Source organism: Fimicolochytrium jonesii (genome assembly GCF_025526975.1).
Source record: "Fimicolochytrium jonesii strain JEL569 chromosome Unknown EV422scaffold_8, whole genome shotgun sequence".
NCBI classification, from domain to species: domain Eukaryota; kingdom Fungi; phylum Chytridiomycota; class Chytridiomycetes; order Spizellomycetales; family Powellomycetaceae; genus Fimicolochytrium; species Fimicolochytrium jonesii.
Window position 1 is genome coordinate 545,464 of NW_026515675.1, and position 16,543 is coordinate 562,006.

Consider the following 16,543-nt stretch of genomic DNA (forward strand, 5'->3'; position numbering starts at 1 on the left):
ACAAACAGCAACACCCAGTTTCGACGCAACATCAACATGGCCCGACACCACCCCGATCTTATCTTCTGCCGCAAGCAACCAGGCATAGCCATCGGGCGTCTATGCGAAAAGCACGATGGAATCTGCGTCATTTGCGACTCATATGTGCGGCCAGCAGACTTGGTGCGCATCTGCGACGAGTGCAACTACGGATCGTACCAGGGGCGGTGTGTCGTTTGTGGAGGGAATGGGATCTCGGATGCGTTTTATTGCAAGGAGTGTGTTGTGCAGGAGAAGGATGTACGTATGAGCCTTCTTTCGAGATTGGGGCTGGCGACCGGTCGATGTGGGGTGGGAAATGGAGGTTGGAGGGACGGAACCTGCAGCTGGTGCAAAAGTGAACTACCACGAAGAGGGCAGGCGGTCGAGATCTTGACCAGAGGGAGCGGAAATGATGAAGGGGAAGGGAGAAGGGCTTTCGGTCATCGGTCATCGAGGATGTGTTTTGCTAGCAGCGACTGACGTATGATTCTTTCTTTCATTCATTCGACCTTTTGGATCTACAGAGAGACGGCTGCCCGAAAATTGTAAATCTAGGGAGTAGCAAAACGGATCTGTTTTATGAGCGGAAGAAATATGGCTTCAAACAAAGGTAATCAAGTGATGTAAAATATCTTCGACGCCAGAGCGGTAACTAACATCTGTGCATACACTCCAGAACTACGTAAATCTGAGGTGCCAATCGCCAGTCTCACCATCTTTCGCTTCCGAAGCGATTGGCACCGAACCAATACCCATTCGCTTATGGCATTGTACATAGTGGCTCAACGAAACCTATATAGCACCCGTCGAACATCATTCTTGCTGTCTGATGAATCTCTGAACCAGTCGTATTCATGAGAATGTACGAGGCGTAAACTCCAACTGGTGAAGAAATGCCGTTACCTTCTCACTCGAGCAAGCTCAGTATCATTAAATTGTGTAACTTATCCAAACAATGGATGCATCAGTTCTGGAAGACATCTTCGGCACTTCGTCACGGCGTCTACCTGAGGGAGTTTGGTAACCGCGTGAAAGGCAAAATCTTCGGCCGCCGTGCAGCATCGGCATCTGCATCGGAGTTCGTAGTAAGATATGTTCGCCTGAAGAATCGGAGAATCGGAGATATGTTCGTCAAATCGGTCATCAAGATGGCCCAAAGAAAGTCCGTGTCAGGGAGGTCGTTTTGCAGTAGGAAGCGGAGGCTGTTGTGATGATAGTTTCTTAGGTGTTTGCCCTTGTTACTTGCGCGTCCGATGCCTAGGAAGACAACTTCCTTTGTGGACAACTTTGGGAGTTTGTTGAACCAACGCAATGCCACACCCGTTCTGGCTTGAGTGAGGCGGTGCGCATCAACTCGCTCCTGGCGAATACTTCCGGGTGTAGTTACGCTCCGGGGTCCCGGTCTCCCATCCCTTATGCATGTTCTGGAACAGCAGCCTTCTTTGGTGTTGGTAAGTGCATCAACTCGGAAAACTAGTGGCTGCTCCGAGTCTCTGCGTTACAGCTTGTACAGAACGCCATATGCGCGAAGACATGGTAGGGATCGGGGCCAAGGACAAATAGGTCGCTGTGATCGGTTGATGCTGCGAAGGAGTACGCAGGGGCGCTCACGGCCGGAATGTCAAAAGGTTGATGCCAGGCAGAAACGGTGCCGGCGGTGAACGCGGACGCTTTTTGAGACTCGGAGGCGCTATTACTGATGGAATCCTTGTTGGCTTCTTCGTTGACGGGTACAGCGGGATGGTCGTTGTTGGCAGCGGGATGTTGGGCAACCTCTTGTTAGTTAGCCTCGTGATATTCGTGGATCATCGTCGGAGGGGGCACAATCAGTTGCAGCTTCGGACGCTTGCGGATGACCAATGGTGATTCTTCTTCGGGTCCTCGGCGCAGATTTGGTGTTTAAGATGGCGTTGGTAGTATGAAGATGGTGTCGTGGAATGTAGTGTTTTTCAGGATACTATTTAAGAAGGCAGGCCCATTTGATTTATCGCCAGCTTCCCGTGGAGATATGATGCATTGTTGAGGAAGAAGTCCATTTTTGAGGGTATGTAGGCAGGCAGGCAGGCGTGATCTTCCATTCCTTGAGCATCTTTTCGATCTTAGCCTCTCCTTTGAACAGCGTATCCAGCACCAACGCGGAGGTTTCTTTCTTGCGAGGTCCCAAAGCTCGCTAGACCCAGGGTTTCCCCCTCTGCTCCCATCCAAGCTCTCATCATGTCGTAAGGAAGCGCCAAAAGCTCTCAATCTTTGCCTCCTTCACCCCACACTCCTGCGTCCTTTGGTCCAGTATTCCGGCATCCGACCCCTCAACAAACGCCCAGCACATAGCCTCGAAGCCGACGCTCCCGCCAGCGTGCCAGCAAAAGACCACAGAGCGTTCAATCCTCTTCGGGTCGTCCGACTCGGACATGGCCTCGAACGCTCCTATGAGTAGCCGGGTCACGCACCCAAAGAGCCGGCATGACAGGCGTTGGTTTGGGACACGATCTGGGTCCGCTGGTTTCTTGAATCCTCGCCTCCCCTTGTACAGTACCCTCGCAAAAAGCTGGCTCCCGTTCTAATTGAAATGAGCGTCCGCTTCACAAGCGGATGAGTCAGACGCCGCGACACTGACTTGATATTGGGGGGAGGGAGCTTTTTGCGAGGGTACTGTATATGGAGTCTTGACAGTATCCGACAAGGCTTCAGAAGATTTGCGGTCGTCAGATACCTAGTTGGTCGCAAGTCGATCCTTTGCTTCTGAATTTGAAGTGCGGTACAAGCAGAGAAAAGGATGGTGTGAGAACGCCTTTCCCACGCCATCATCGTGTCGCCCATCGCTTGTCTTTGGCGTTTTTCCCACGCTGTCATCCAGGCTGTCAAGATCAACCGTCGCAAGGCGCGCGAAGCTTGATGAGTCATGACCGCCGAATCGGAAGAGTTGGGGGGTGCGCAGCGGATTACCGAGTGAGTCGGAGTGAGTCTGTCCAGTCTCTCCGTGCGCGTGGGAATTCATCAGCCTCGGGAATCTCCACCGAAATCTCCCACTCCCTCCCTCTCCGACCGGAACGCCGCTGAGAAATCCAGTTTTGCCCTTCCCATACGGACGGCATGAACAACCCCCAGAATGTGATTCACCGCTGGAATGAGAGAGGGCGGCTGGAGACAAGATATATAATAGCCGCTGACAGCCCCCCGACCGCCCGCCGGCGGAGGCAGCTCATATTATGTAACTACAGTTAACCGAACCCACTCGCATCGAGTAAAAGCAAACGTCGAAGGGAACCAGAACGTTCGTTGCTTGCACCGGACGATCACTTTCACCGCTGTCACATGGCAAACCGACCGTTCACAGTCGAGACACCGAGTAGATAAAACACTAGATACCGCCATCTTGCAGCGTAGAACCTTTCGATCGGAGAGAAACAAAACAGCCGCATAAAACCCCATTGCCAGCGTCTGTTATGCTGGACATGCTTGACGGTCGCCTCTCGGAGCAAAGCTCCCCCCTTTTCGCTTACTCAGAGGAGCGGGCACCGTCGCCTTTCACAACACAGCAATCATCCAGTCATAGCCGCTCGAACGGTCTCGGATTCACAGCAGCAGTGCAGTCCATACCACCTTCAATGGTCCGCTGCGAAGTCCGCACGCGTCTCCCATCCGAGTTCGGCGGCGAGTGCCATGTGCACATGTACAGCAACAACAAAGACAACGAGGAGCATCTCGCGCTAGTGTATGGAGAGGAAATTCAGAGCGCATCGTTGGAGGAGATGCGTTCGGATGACACGCCGGAGGAACGGATGCTGCGTGGTGTGAGATTCGTCGATGGAGTCTCACAGGAGGGCGACGCACGGCAGCGAATGAAAACGACGCCGCCGTTGGTGCGAATCCACTCATGCTGCTTCACAGGAGAAACGCTGGGGTCCCTGAGATGCGACTGCGCTGAGCAACTGAAGGAAGCGATGCGGATGATGGCGGAGGAAGGGAGCGGGATAGTGCTCTACCTGAACCAGGAGGGCCGCGGGATTGGGCTGAAAGAGAAACTGAGGTAACCATACCCACCATCGTACATGTTTTTCGCATGCGAAAATCTATGTTCTAAACTGGCCATCACCATTCAGAGCGTACAACCTTATCGATCTCGGGTACGACACGATGGCCGCCAACATCGCGCTCGGCCACCCAGCAGACGCACGGACGTACGAAATCGCCAGCGCAATGCTGAAGGACCTCGGCATTCACAGCGCGAGGTTGCTGACCAACAACCCCGATAAACTACAAAGCTTGCAGAAGGATGGCATTGACATTGTAGAGCGAGTGCCTATGATTCCGGCGAGTTGGCGACGGTTGGGCGATGGGATGAAGGAGGTGGCGGATGCGACGGCGCATGATACGCAGACGCGCATGGATGCTGGATCGCAACCAACACCACCCGCGTCACCTGAACCGTCACATCACGACCCACATTCACGGCGCGGTCATGCTACAAATCCAGCGAGTTCGAGAGCGAGGCAACTGCAGGATAGAGACGAATACCTAGTCACGAAAGTGCAACGAATGGGTCACATATTGAACATCCCGTCGCAAGTGCTAGAGGCAGTGAATAAGTCCACTGCGTCCCATAGCCCCTCACCGATGACTCCGGTGTCTGTCGGAGAAATTCAGTGGACATGAGACCAATTTCCTTCTCCATAGAGGACTTACGATGGAACACATGCCTGTGCTCGTCACTATTTGTATAATAATGTATTTTTATTGGCAGTTTACATCATTCCCGGTTATATCAAACTCATACGCGGGTATGGGAATCAGATGTACTGCTCCGACTGTATGAAATTATTGTCCTGCGGACTATTGCAGGCTGGCAACTCGAAGGGGCCCAGAAAGTCGATGAGAGATGAAGGCACTGCCGTCCGTACATCAGTTGGTACGTGACGGAAACTCGCGAATATAGATATAAAAGGCGATGATTCTTTCAAGTGGAAAGGTCGTAGTTGAGGTCGATCGCGGATCAAACGGAGGAGGCAGCTGCCCATTCGGCGCCCCAACGTTCGTACATCTTGATTGCAGTATGCTCGGCGTCGTCGTACGCTGCTGATGAGGAGGGAGGATGGGGTCAATCTTTTGCAAACACAAACGATTGAAAGGTGGAGGTTACATAACATACCAGTCAGTTCGGGATGCACAGGAATACCGTCGTCGTTACCATCCAAGGCCGCCAGCTGTCGCATAATGAACTTCCGATAAAATATAGCACTTTCGTCCAGGTAAGCTTGGACGTACTCCTCCACATTGGGGAACTGCTTCTGGAACTCCTGCATCCCCTTCAGTCCCGCGGCTTTTGTGGCCGGGCTGTTGAGTAAGTTCATTATTTGGCGCATCTCAAAGCGGCCACGGTCGTCAGGTCTCGCAGTCTTGAAAGCGCGATCGAGATTCTCACGACCGTCTTCGGACTCGGTCTGACATGCGGTGTCCGATCGGGGGCTGTCGGCGACGATGGTTCTTTTGCTTTGGCTCTCCGGGGTAGAGCATCGCTGGGCACCCATGATGGCTGCGTCGGTGTTTTCTGTCACGCTGCTGACTTTCTCACGCTGGTCAAACGCCTCCAAGTCCGGGAGTAACGAGGATGCAGACCCAGCAATATCCTTCAACATGTCGCTTGCGCTGACACTTCGCCACAAGGGGCTCGGCTGCACGGTGGTGGCGGTTCGCACAGCGCTGGCCCGTGGGGTGCCCTCGGACGGTAGTCCTTCGAAAAGGTCACCCTGCGAGCCTTCCGGTGTCTGGAAGTTGCTAGTCTGTCCCAATCTACGCTTCTCCATCACGCCATTGACGCATTGTTTCGCAAAACCGGTCACCCAGGACGTCTCCTGGGCGGGGATGTTGCGAAGGTGAGGAAGCAAGTCCTCGCCGAGCGCCACAGCGAGTTTATGGATGGTAGTCTTCATGAGTTGTACTGGGACCATGCACTTCTCGATCCCGGTGTCTCTGGCAAGGGCGTGCCAGTGCCGCGAGGGCCGGGCGGAAACGAGTTCGTGCAAATCGGCGAAGAAACGACCGAGATCAAAACGGCCGGCATCGAGATCACCCGGAAGTGTCTTGGAGAGCTTCCAGACACATCGCTGGATGCTTTCCTGATGTTTCATCTGTAAGTCGCGCTCTTCCCCTTCAGCCGTGTTCGCCAATTGCTCGGACGAGTCCATGATCAGCGTGAAGATGATACGAAGCATGGTCTCCCGTTCCACCTTGTCCAACACCCGGACGACAAGGACGTTCAAGACTCTCAAAATGCCATGACCTCCTGATAAGCGATCATCCCGGAGGTAAGGTTGATGGATGGCGTAGAGCAGCTGGTTCATACATGAGTGTACGTCCTCGGGTTTGATTCGCAACACTGTGGCCGTCGACTGGAAAACGGTAACCATCGTGTTGATGATATGCTTTGTGAAACGCTCAGCGGCTGGGTCAGGGCCGCGTCGAAGGATATCGAGCCCATACGCGAGTCTCCCACCAAGTAAGGGCATGAGGGCATTGATATTCTCGGTTAGCAGCTCTGGATTGCTATGCAGTCTTGCCTCAATTTCCTTGAATGATACGATGGCGGATTCAAGGTCGGAATCGTTGCTCCTCACAATCAGCATGTTCAATGATTTTTCCGAGAGACCTGGATGGGGGGCATCCAAACGGTTTTCTAATTCCCCGGGCTGAGATTGAGGAAGCGATAACTCCGACGTCGATGATGATTTCGACATTCCCGCAAAGACAGGGGAGAAGTTGCGCGACCGGGGTGCCGGGAGCGAAACATCGGTCAGCGGGGCCGGAGGGAACGGTTTGTACGGCTTGAAAGTGCGCTCAAACTCGGCTGCGCTTCCATTGGGGGCAGTGGGTTCCGTGATTTTTGCCGGCGAGTATGCTTTATATGGTTTGAAACCTCTTTCAAGTTCCTCAGCGTCCAGGGTAAATTGTTTAACTTTTGGCTTTGCCTTAGACGACAAATCGAAATCAATTTCCTTTCCGTAATCCCTCGAGGGACTCGCCGATGGCTTCTTCCCTCGAGGCGGTGAGCCGGAATTGACACTCAGTCGAGCTGTGGGGAGCCTCGAGGCCGACGCCGGGCTGATTGGTGCTTTAAGCGGAGGAGAGCGGCCAGACCCAGGTGGACTCCGCCGAGGTGGGGATGTCGTGGTTCCGCTTTTCGGGGATGTCCTGCGACTGCCCGGCGCCCCCAATCGGGTTGGACTTGCCCTTTGAGCGAGACTAACGCGAGTCGTTCCGGACGCCGTTCGGTTCGCCGCGGAGACGCGCTTCAACCGTTCCTCGACAAGAGACTTATCTTTGTCTGACATTTTGCCAATATGCTTGTAAATAGCTTCGCCCACGAACTGATGAGCCGCACAGACAACTCCAATGGCACCATTGCGGACGGTCGCGTCCCTGTCGGCAATGTGCGTAGCGATGATGGGAAAGATCTTGTTGGGGTTACAGACCGAAACGCCATTCCGTTGAATAAGGAATTGAAGCTCGTCCAGAAGTTCGGCACGGGTGCGAGCGTTCTTGGATTCGAGGCCTTTCATTAAATGCGTGAAGAGTTTGGAGGCAGGATACACACGGATGAGCTGTTTGAAAATCGCTCGCACCCGGGCACGCATTGTTTCCTTCGGGTCGCCGACTTTGTTGATCAAGTAGGGTATAAAGGACGTGGCTTCGTATTCCGTAAGATGATAGCCTTCGTCGTCCAGCAGGGTGAAAAGGTGCTCGCATAGTTCCAGTGACTTCATGAACATGGACGTGTTCGTGTCGAAGAAGCGGAGGGTAATATATTTAAGTAGAAGGTCGGAGTTGGCGGTATAGCGGTTCTTTAAATCCTCCGGGGACATGTTCAATGCATTGGCGTAGGCAACGATGGACTCGACCCCATTGGCGATTGGAGTATCCAATGAGGTCAATCCAGCAAGAAACTTCTTTTCCTTATGGTGGTCTGAGGCAAAGAGATTGCCGTGCACTTCCGGGGAGAAGTGCCCCTCGGACTGGTTTGCAAGCAGATCAACAAACTCTCTGCGCGGTGCATCGAATGACCACTTCGATAGACCTCTATCGGCTGAAGAACGGCTTTCCTTCGCATGGAAATCGGCGCTGATCAGGGGAAGGCCGATTTCATTTGAGCTTTCGTAATCGCGGCGGCTGACTGCTGAACTTCGCGCCGCTACGGGAGCCTTCCGTGAGGCCGGTCGGCTCGATGCTGTCGAGGGACGTGACGTCAAGGAGGTCTGGCTCGCCCGCTTTGGCGGTGTAGTTCTGCCCTTCGCCGGAGCGGTTTTTGGTCGGTCGGCGGGAGCGATCTTTCTGAGAAGTTCTGCCTGTTCCTGCGCGACCTCAATTTTCCATTCCTCGGCAATTTCCACAGTCATGTCGATCAATTCCTTCATGGACTGCAACTGGGAGCCAGAGTATAGCTGCTCCGCCTTGTCTTGTATTCGTGATGGATGGTCGATTGTCCTTGCTATGAATGCAAGAAGCTCGGACGCGACCCGGCGAACTGACGAATCTTTGTCCCCCATGCAGACGACAGTTGCATGTAGAATGCAATCCATATTCGGCGTGTTTAGTTCTCCAGTGTCGTCTAACCGGTCGACGATCCACTTCAAGAGTTCAAGCCGGGAGACACTATGGGCTTGTTCCAAGGCAAAGGCTAAACCTGGTAGCATCGGTTCGATGCCGACAGCCTGGAAAATGACCATCAAAGTGGGTAATGCGGCGCCGCGAACGTGAGCTTTGGAATCATTCATTATGGTGGCGATAGGACCAACGAGCGCCTTCGCTGGTTTGGCAAACGGCTTGCCAACGGCGGCAGCGAGCCTTCCAACGACCTCTACGGCTGCCAGAGCGAGGTTCTTATTGGTGTCCGTCAAACGGTCCTTTAGCGCTGCGAACAGTGGGGAGTCACTGCTCAAGATTACTCGGTCGTTGGAGTCTCGCAGAAGGCCAGCCAGTCGATCCAGGCCTGCCTTTCGGGTATCCCATTGGGCATCGCAAAGCTGATCGATCAGATCCCCGTTGACTTGATCAGTAATGTTCGTCCGACCATGGGGATCGGGGTGCACGTCTTCCGCGCGAACCGGTGCCGCTGCCGCAGATGGTCGTTGCTTCGGTGCGGCTGCCTTCGCGGTAGTAGACTTTCGAGGCGGAGGTGAATTTGATTTTGGTTGCCCCGGTGGCGCTGGTTTCAGGGGCTTTACTGCAGGCGCAGATGCTGGTCGTTTCGCAGCAACCTTCTTCGCTGCAGGAGGAGGGGCAGCCTTAGCACGGATCTCGGCCTTGTCGAAGTACTCTTTAACTTTGGAAAGTTTCAAATGGTCGATTTTCTCCGTAGTGCTGGCAAGCACACGTTCCGTCACAACTTTCATAAACGTCCCGAAGGCCTCAGCGGCAGATTCTCTGACTCCCGCATCGCTGTCGTCGAGCGCCTTAGCAAGAGCTTCGCTGAGGATTTTGATTTCCGGCTTTCCTGGGACTTGACGGGTGTCCTTCAAAGAACGAGTTGCCCATTTCAATGATTCTGTCCGAACTTGGGGGTTTTTATGACCGACACCGCCGACGATGTCTTCTGCTATCGAATTAATGCCAGCGGCAAGATACACCGCGTCTACAGCAGAGCGTAAGGCGTCGACGACGGTCTGCTTCTTCTCCTTGAATTTTTCGATGACGGGCGTAACCACAAGTGATTTGTATTGAGTAAAAGTGGTGCGTAAACCGCCGGCAATCGCAGCAATGCAATTCGCCGACGCAGTAACGACTAAAAGGTTGGCGTCGTTGATACGCTTTCCGAGCGCACCAACAAGTTCGCCGTATCGTCCATCTTCGAGCTTAGGTGCCTTGGCGACTTCGTACAAGGCTTCGAGTGCCTCCTTCCGGTCCTTCCATTTTGCAGAGGCAAGCTGCTCGTAGAAGTCCTTCGGGAGCTTGTCGAGGACATTTACCGGATCAAATAGATCCAGAGGTTCGGCAGCGTCCGGTTCTTCAGTGGCTTCGGCATCATCCGGATCGCCGTTGAGATCTTCGTCGACCTGCGGTACAGTGGCTTTCACCTGCTCCGAACGTAGAAGGCGTTCGGGCGTTGCCTTGTCGGTCGACGCAGCGGCGAATTGCTCAGTCAGTTCCTTAAGTTGAACCGGTTTCAAGTCGTTTAAAGTGCTGATCAACGCAGCGCCTAGCCAGCGGTGCAGCTCCATAGCGAGGGCTGTCCCTTCAGCTCGGACGTTCTTGTCCTTATGGTCAAAGATTTTCGGCAGTTGTTTGACAATCGGCTTGACACTGACCACGCGAGTGCCAAATTGTCGGATGGCTTCCCTGAGCGCAGTGATTGCTGCTGTAACGTTCTTTGGATTCTTGTGGGCCAAGGACGGCAGGATTTCTTCGATGATTGGGTCAGCCACATCGATCTCGATATACATCAACAAAACATCGAGGGCCTTCTGCCGCGTGCCCGCTCTGACAGACCCGAGGCATTTGTCTACGATGCTTGATGCGAGTACACTCCTTGTCTTCTTGGCATTAGGAGCGTTCGTAACGTACGACATGACGGCGCCAAGTCCGGTTTCTTGTGCAACTGCATTGCTATCGGCGACGATTGCTTTGAGAGAATCCTGCCATTTCTTATATTCGGCATCGGCGTCCGGGTCGAGAGTAGCAAAGATCTTGCTGAGTTCGTCGTATGCGCCAGAGCGAGCCTTCCAGGACTGCATGGGGATTTCATAGGGAGCGGAGTTAGAGCGGAGTTGGATTATGTCAGCCGTCATACCGTCATTACGTAACAGTGAACATTCATATGCTCACTAAGTAACCTCAGCCATCGAGTTCGAACGAACTTGGGGACATACCTTGTGCACAAGTCTCTCTTGCAGAGGCAAGCCCGAGAAATCTTCATCTGGAGTTGCCATTGATGAATGATGATTTATGTTTCAAAAGTGTCTATCTTCTGTAAATCTGGTTGGAAGGTGCAGGAGATTAGCGTCGCATTTCGATGATGGACAAAAGGCGGTAAGCAGCGCTAGTACCTTCGTCGCACTAGGAGAACAAGTTGGGATTGCCGGTAAGCATGTACGAGGGAAAGAAAAATGGGATACTTAGTCATTAAATCCCGGCGCTTGGATGGGATCGTTCAAAAATGAGAGCTGAAAACATACCTCTCGGTTCGAGAGAAACGACCGCCAGCCGAAAGCGGTGATGCAATCGCCGACAAACACACAATCACCGCTTTGCGGCTGGGAACCGATTGGTGCGAACAAAAACTGCCGCACGGGTCGGGTGCTCAGAACACCTGCCTTCGCTGCTCGTTTGGGGTTGCTGGGGAATCTTTTCGAGATGCTTGTAGGTGCAGGGACCTCCCCGAGTCCGACGTTATGCGAACGTTGTTCCGTGAAAATGGGTGTTGGAGCTTGCAGATGGGGGCACGTACTGCAAGGTAATCTGGTTGGAGAAAACAATTGGGAATGACACAGGATGGGACTTTCACACAGAGGGGACGGACAGAAGCAGCCCAAAGTATCGGACGCGCCGGGCCACGAACATTAGCGCCAAACCGCATTTGAACAGCCGCACTCTGATCATTCAACATTAGACCTGGGCACTTTTGAAGCGACTTTGTGCCAGAGCGGAGTTTGTTAGGGTTACGCTTGCTGCGGGGTGACTCGAGTCTGGACTCGAGTCTACCAGATTCGAATTCGTAGAAGTCCACCAGCTCCTCCCACCAAACCCAGCGATTTCAGTGCGAAACTATTTGAAAACAACCGGCAACCATGGGCATGTTCATGCGGTTGGTGGCCAAGGACAGGCTGCGGAGGTATGGTACATCCAGAAAACACAAGCAGCAGTTGCAGATTCGCTTCCCACGTCGCTTCCATTACTCATTTTCTCATTCCATTACAGCTGGGTAGTGATCATCAGCGTCACCCCAACATTCTGCTACCTCACCTACCTCACCTACAAGCGAGGTACGTCTCTTCCATCTCTCTTCTTCACAGCCTAGCGTCGCTTGCCCACATCGTTGTCTTCCCATTCGCAATATCTCACCCTCTCTCTTCCTAGTGATCCTCGGCGAAGGCCCCAAACCACGCCCAATAGCAGAGGAGCTCGCACGGGTGGAGGCGGCAAACAGGGGTGTGCCTGCGGGGATCTACACTACGGCGCCGGCGCCGCCACAACAGCCGGCTGCTGAAGCTGGGCAGGGGTGATAGGTCACGTTTGCGCGTTTAGTCATCAGGACCAGAACGCTACTAAGGAGAGGGTTTTTGGAAAGCACGGGTGCATATGGGGAAGGATAGAGGAAGGGGTAGATGTTGGACGGGATGTAATTGTTCGGCGCGGGGTGTCGGCATCGACACAAGGGGGGGGGGGGGGGGGGGGGGGGGTTTGGAATTCCCAGCGGTGCATGGACTCGCCGCCTGCGAACGGACCGCACCCGTCCAGCTCAACGGGTATTCGAGTCTTGCGGTCGGTCGGAACGGCGTATAGATCTGTCTGGATCTCGCGTCTGCAGAGAGCAGAAAACCACGCGGAATTCCCGTGTTTCACGAGCTGTCATTGAGCCAATGGGAACATGTCTATAGATCATCAGAAGCTACGAAGGACTTGACTTCCGCAGGAGCAGGTCAATTGTAATTGCAACGCATTAATAGTATTTATCTAGTCAGTGTGAGGCAGACAATGCCGGGGTCATTGATGGAGTGTGATGGTATGATACAACGTGAAGGAGGCCAATGATAGAACATCAGCCGTGCGTCTATCGCCAGGATCTATGCAAGTGATGTTATGACGGGTGGCGTTACGTTGGAAATCCGATGAAGGGCTTTCACTGGTGAGCTGTAGGCTCCTTCGTTGCACCGGTCGGTTTGATTGATGATGACTCGCCTGTCGTTCAAGGCCCCGTCTTCTCAGACGTCGCGGCCGGCTTGGGAGCAGGAATGGCAATCGAAGGCTTCGGGGTATCCTCATCTTCAACCTTCGTGGCCTCATGCATCGCAGCCAACTCATCCACCGCAACATTGTGCTGAATCTCCCTAATCTGCTCTACAGCCTCTTCCGCAACCTTCTTCCCACGGGCGGCAACCCGCTTAATAGCGCCTGCCGTCTCCCCGTGCCCTTCCTTCTCGGCTTCCTCAGCCAAGAACAAAATTTCGCTCATGGCCACAACCCCATCGCCGTCCGCGTCAAGCTTCATGACGATCCGCTTGATCCTCTCGTCATCAGGGTGGTCGCGAATGAGTTGGATCGCCTGTTCCAGTTCCGCGATGGTGATTTTACCCTGGGAGTCGGGTCGGACGAGGTTGAGATTCGATCCGTGTTCCAAGTCGTATTTGGCACAATCGGCTTCGAGCCTGGAGACCATTTTGTCGATACGGTCCCCGATCTCGTTAGTTGATTTGGCGGTTTCTTTTTGCGTCACCTGTTTTAGCTCCTCAACGTCCTTTAAGGGTTGCGTTAGATGCTTTCATCATGCGACCAGAAACCAAGCGCCCATCCCGGGATTTCCTACCTCTTTGTACTCCCTACGCTCTTCCTTCAATTGTGCAAGGGGAGCTCTGATGTCATCCACGGCGGACGGATTGGTGATAACTTTCAGTACTTGACTCAACCGTGTCAGTTCCTCGTCAGTCATATGAAGAGCGTCCTCCTCCTCAATGATGGTCTACAGAGAGTCCAAGTTTGTCAATGAAGAGCATAAAGCAGACAAGAATTTGCTGTATCACCAACCTGTGCCTGATGTTCCGTTTGTCTTGTGCGAACTTGCTCGACCAAAGGCAACTGCTCAGCAGCCTCTTGTTCTTCCTTCGCGCGCTTCAGAGCCGCTTCTTCCTCCTCTTTGGCCTTCTTGGCCTCAGCGATGGCCTGTGGAACAAGTGTGATATGTTTGTCAATAACGGTAACCCTCCAAACCGTCGAGTCACGTGGCAGTACTCACCGCTTCCTGCTCCAATTCGTCCTGTATCAGTTCTTCCTGTTCTTGCAACACGCTCAGCCTCTGCTTGTACGTGGCTGACCCTTCGGCCTCAGAAATATGCAACTGAGCCTCGTTCACCACTTGATGCGGCAAAGACGACAACGTAGCCTGCAAAGCTTCCGCGTTGCCCTTCAACGCCGCATCTTTATCGGTCGGAATGCGATCGCTCAGTTGGAAAGCGCGGCTGAGGATTAAGAGAGACGAGGAGATGTTGTGGTTGACGTGAAGGTCAAGCCATTGTTCTAGCTCTGCCCTCATGCGAGCAGGTGACACGCCCGTCGTCCTGATACCGCGAGAGATGCAGACTTGCTGCAGTTCAGGTAGCGACAACTTCTCTGCTCCGCCTTCTGCAATAATGACTCGGTCGTCCTGCTCCAGGTAGTTGAGTCGTCGCTGAATTTGGTGGCGAAGGAAGCTGTCTGTGCCGAATGCTTGAATGTTCATATACTTGGCCATGCTGACGAGTTGTGGCCGAGACAGATTGCTGAGGGTCAACTCGTCTGGGAACTTCTTCGCAATTCGTAAAATCTCCTCGGATGAAGCCGGTTGTGCGCTTGTTCGGCACTGCAGGCAGATATCAGGCGTGAGTTATCAGGACGCTTTTCGTAAGTTTAAGAACGAATCGCACCTTGTTGAAGAACTCAGTGAACTCCTTTGCGGCGGCAGCAGCAGAACTACCAGAAACCGTAACATCCTCAACGGTGTCCTGCAAGAAGCGCGCCATCTCCAGTCTCATCTTTAAGATCTTCTTCTTTTTCTCTTCTTCTTGGAACTTGCTCTCGAATGTACTGGGCAGCATATTGGGGAATAGCTTCAGTAGAATTGGAAGAGCGAGTTCCATGAAAGGGATCAGGAGAATGATGATGAAAGGCACCAGTCGTAATAAGTCACTGGTCGTGCGCTTCAACTGAGGCAGTATAAGAGTTACGACCCTGAGCTTCAAATGCATTGTAATCAATGGCAATGTGGAGAGTGACATACCTGTCTGTGCTCTCTCCGGGACAGTCCTTGCCCATTCAACAGCTTCACCAGCAGCCTACTGGAGATTTTGATCTCTGTCCCGAGAAGCTTGGTTCCATGCCAGTAATGGAGCAGCTCTTCTTTTATTCGCACAGATATTGACTTCTTGGGAGCAGATTGCACAGGTACTGCGGCGCCTTCCGTGGTGGGCCCTAGAGCATTGGACGCAGCAGCGAGCTGCTCGCTCTTTGCTTCCCGAATGGCCTTTTCGACCGGAGTCTCCTGTTTATGGGCCTGACTCTGACCAACGGGAGCCACCGTTTCTGGCTCCCGCAACAATCTCAAGGAGGTCGGTATAGTAAAAAGACTGCTTATTTGCGAAGCTGAGCTCCGGTCCCCCCGCGGTATCGATTCGACTCGGACACTCGACGCAAACGTCCGAACTGAAGCTGGGCCCCTCGTTTGGTGCTGTGCATAGAACGCAGCTTCCCGGGCGAATGGCGAGGTTCGACCTATGCTAACAGCGTTTGCTCGCAGCGCCCGTCCAACAGCGGTTGCCACATGGCGACTTATAGCCGCGTCGGGCCGGCTTGAGAGTCCCATACGATACGAAAACATGCTGAATTTCGTTCCAAAAACAGTGAGGCTTTCGCGGGAAGAATAATGAGTCTCCAGTACACTCCAGTACAGGGGCTCGTCAAGTACAAGCTTCGCGAAACTGCGGTCGCTATAGTCGCTTTACGACTCGGCCGAAACTCTCACGAAATCCTTCCGAGATCACGACTGAAGGGTAGCACGTATTTCCAAGCTAGCCTGTCCAGGTCTACAACGAGCCCGTTATCCTAGGTTATAGAAGCAGCCGCTGAAGGGTCGTCGGCGGTGTCCTCTGCTGAATGAAGTGCAAAATGTCAAGCGAAGTGGAACGTGGCGAAAACCTCGAAAGCCCAAACCGGCGACCTGCAATACATCATAGTCGTTCCAGTCCGTGAAATTCCGACGACCTCAGAGTCGTGACTCAAGATTGAAGACTGTCGCGACGCGTTTGGATCAAGACGTCTCAATTCATTCAATGGCGTTGGCGCGCTGGAAACCTGAGGGCTTCTAAGTGAATGTGCTTAGGATAGGCGCAGCGAACAACTCGTAATGATTAGGCGGTGCGTCGATCCCGTGAGTCCAGACGCTGTCCAAACGCTAAGGCTGGCACAGTCCACTATTCACAAGGGTCACCACAAGCGCAACTTGACCCTTCTCAGAAGGGGGTCCCCAACACTCTAAAGGAAGGGTGCTTCCCGCCAGAGACGGAACTTGTTTGCTATACAAGGTTGCAGGTCAGCGTCGTCGTTATGTCTGTCCAGTATATCACGCATACTAACTGATATATTTGCCTGCTTACTCCCCGTTTTCAGGCAGCTGTCACGGTTGTTTGGAGATCCACCTCGAGAGTCGAACCATCTACTGGAGAAGCTTCTCCAGGTCGTCGACCAGGACTGGGAACTGCTGTAGGACGGGCAGATTTTGGAAGGAACGGTCATTACGGAGAAACCCACGTGGTGGGGGACCTCTGCGCGAATCTTGGTGATTTGCTTC

At 53.4% G+C, this 16,543-nt stretch overlaps 5 protein-coding genes across 5 annotated transcripts; 3 read left to right on the plus strand and 2 right to left on the minus strand.

Moving 5' to 3' along the window:
- Window positions 1–36: 36 nt before the first annotated feature.
- On the plus strand, window positions 37–635 carry EV422DRAFT_495176 (PHF5-like protein; the record flags this gene model as incomplete). The annotated part of the gene is made up of 2 exons (XM_053067799.1): window positions 37–279; window positions 546–635. 2 exons carry the CDS (start codon window positions 37–39, stop codon window positions 633–635), a joined length of 333 nt encoding a protein of 110 aa, XP_052926527.1.
- A 2,399-nt stretch (window positions 636–3,034) lies between these two features.
- Window positions 3,035–4,756, plus strand: EV422DRAFT_525714 (GTP cyclohydrolase II-domain-containing protein). The gene is made up of 2 exons (XM_053070081.1): window positions 3,035–4,048; window positions 4,122–4,756. Exons 1-2 carry the CDS (start codon window positions 3,465–3,467, stop codon window positions 4,672–4,674), a joined length of 1,137 nt encoding a protein of 378 aa, XP_052926528.1. The 5' UTR covers window positions 3,035–3,464; the 3' UTR covers window positions 4,675–4,756.
- Window positions 4,757–9,107: 4,351 nt separating this feature from the next.
- Window positions 9,108–10,937, minus strand: EV422DRAFT_495307 (armadillo-type protein; the record flags this gene model as incomplete). The annotated part of the gene is made up of 2 exons (XM_053067805.1): window positions 9,108–10,736; window positions 10,878–10,937. Coding segments are annotated over 2 exons (1,689 nt in total), but the record flags the coding sequence as incomplete, so codon positions are not given.
- Window positions 10,938–11,795: 858 nt separating this feature from the next.
- On the plus strand, window positions 11,796–12,230 carry EV422DRAFT_566558 (uncharacterized protein; the record flags this gene model as incomplete). The annotated part of the gene is made up of 3 exons (XM_053072452.1): window positions 11,796–11,839; window positions 11,926–11,990; window positions 12,085–12,230. 3 exons carry the CDS (start codon window positions 11,796–11,798, stop codon window positions 12,228–12,230), a joined length of 255 nt encoding a protein of 84 aa, XP_052926530.1.
- A 683-nt stretch (window positions 12,231–12,913) lies between these two features.
- EV422DRAFT_586231 (LETM1-like protein-domain-containing protein) lies at window positions 12,914–15,909 on the minus strand (the record flags this gene model as incomplete). Its single annotated transcript, XM_053073460.1, has 6 exons — window positions 14,978–15,909; window positions 14,625–14,903; window positions 13,958–14,560; window positions 13,750–13,884; window positions 13,532–13,684; window positions 12,914–13,483 (listed from the first exon to the last, which is right to left on the minus strand). Exons 1-6 carry the CDS (start codon window positions 15,572–15,574, stop codon window positions 12,914–12,916), a joined length of 2,337 nt encoding a protein of 778 aa, XP_052926531.1. The 5' UTR covers window positions 15,575–15,909.
- Between the last annotated feature and the right edge of the window lie 634 nt (window positions 15,910–16,543).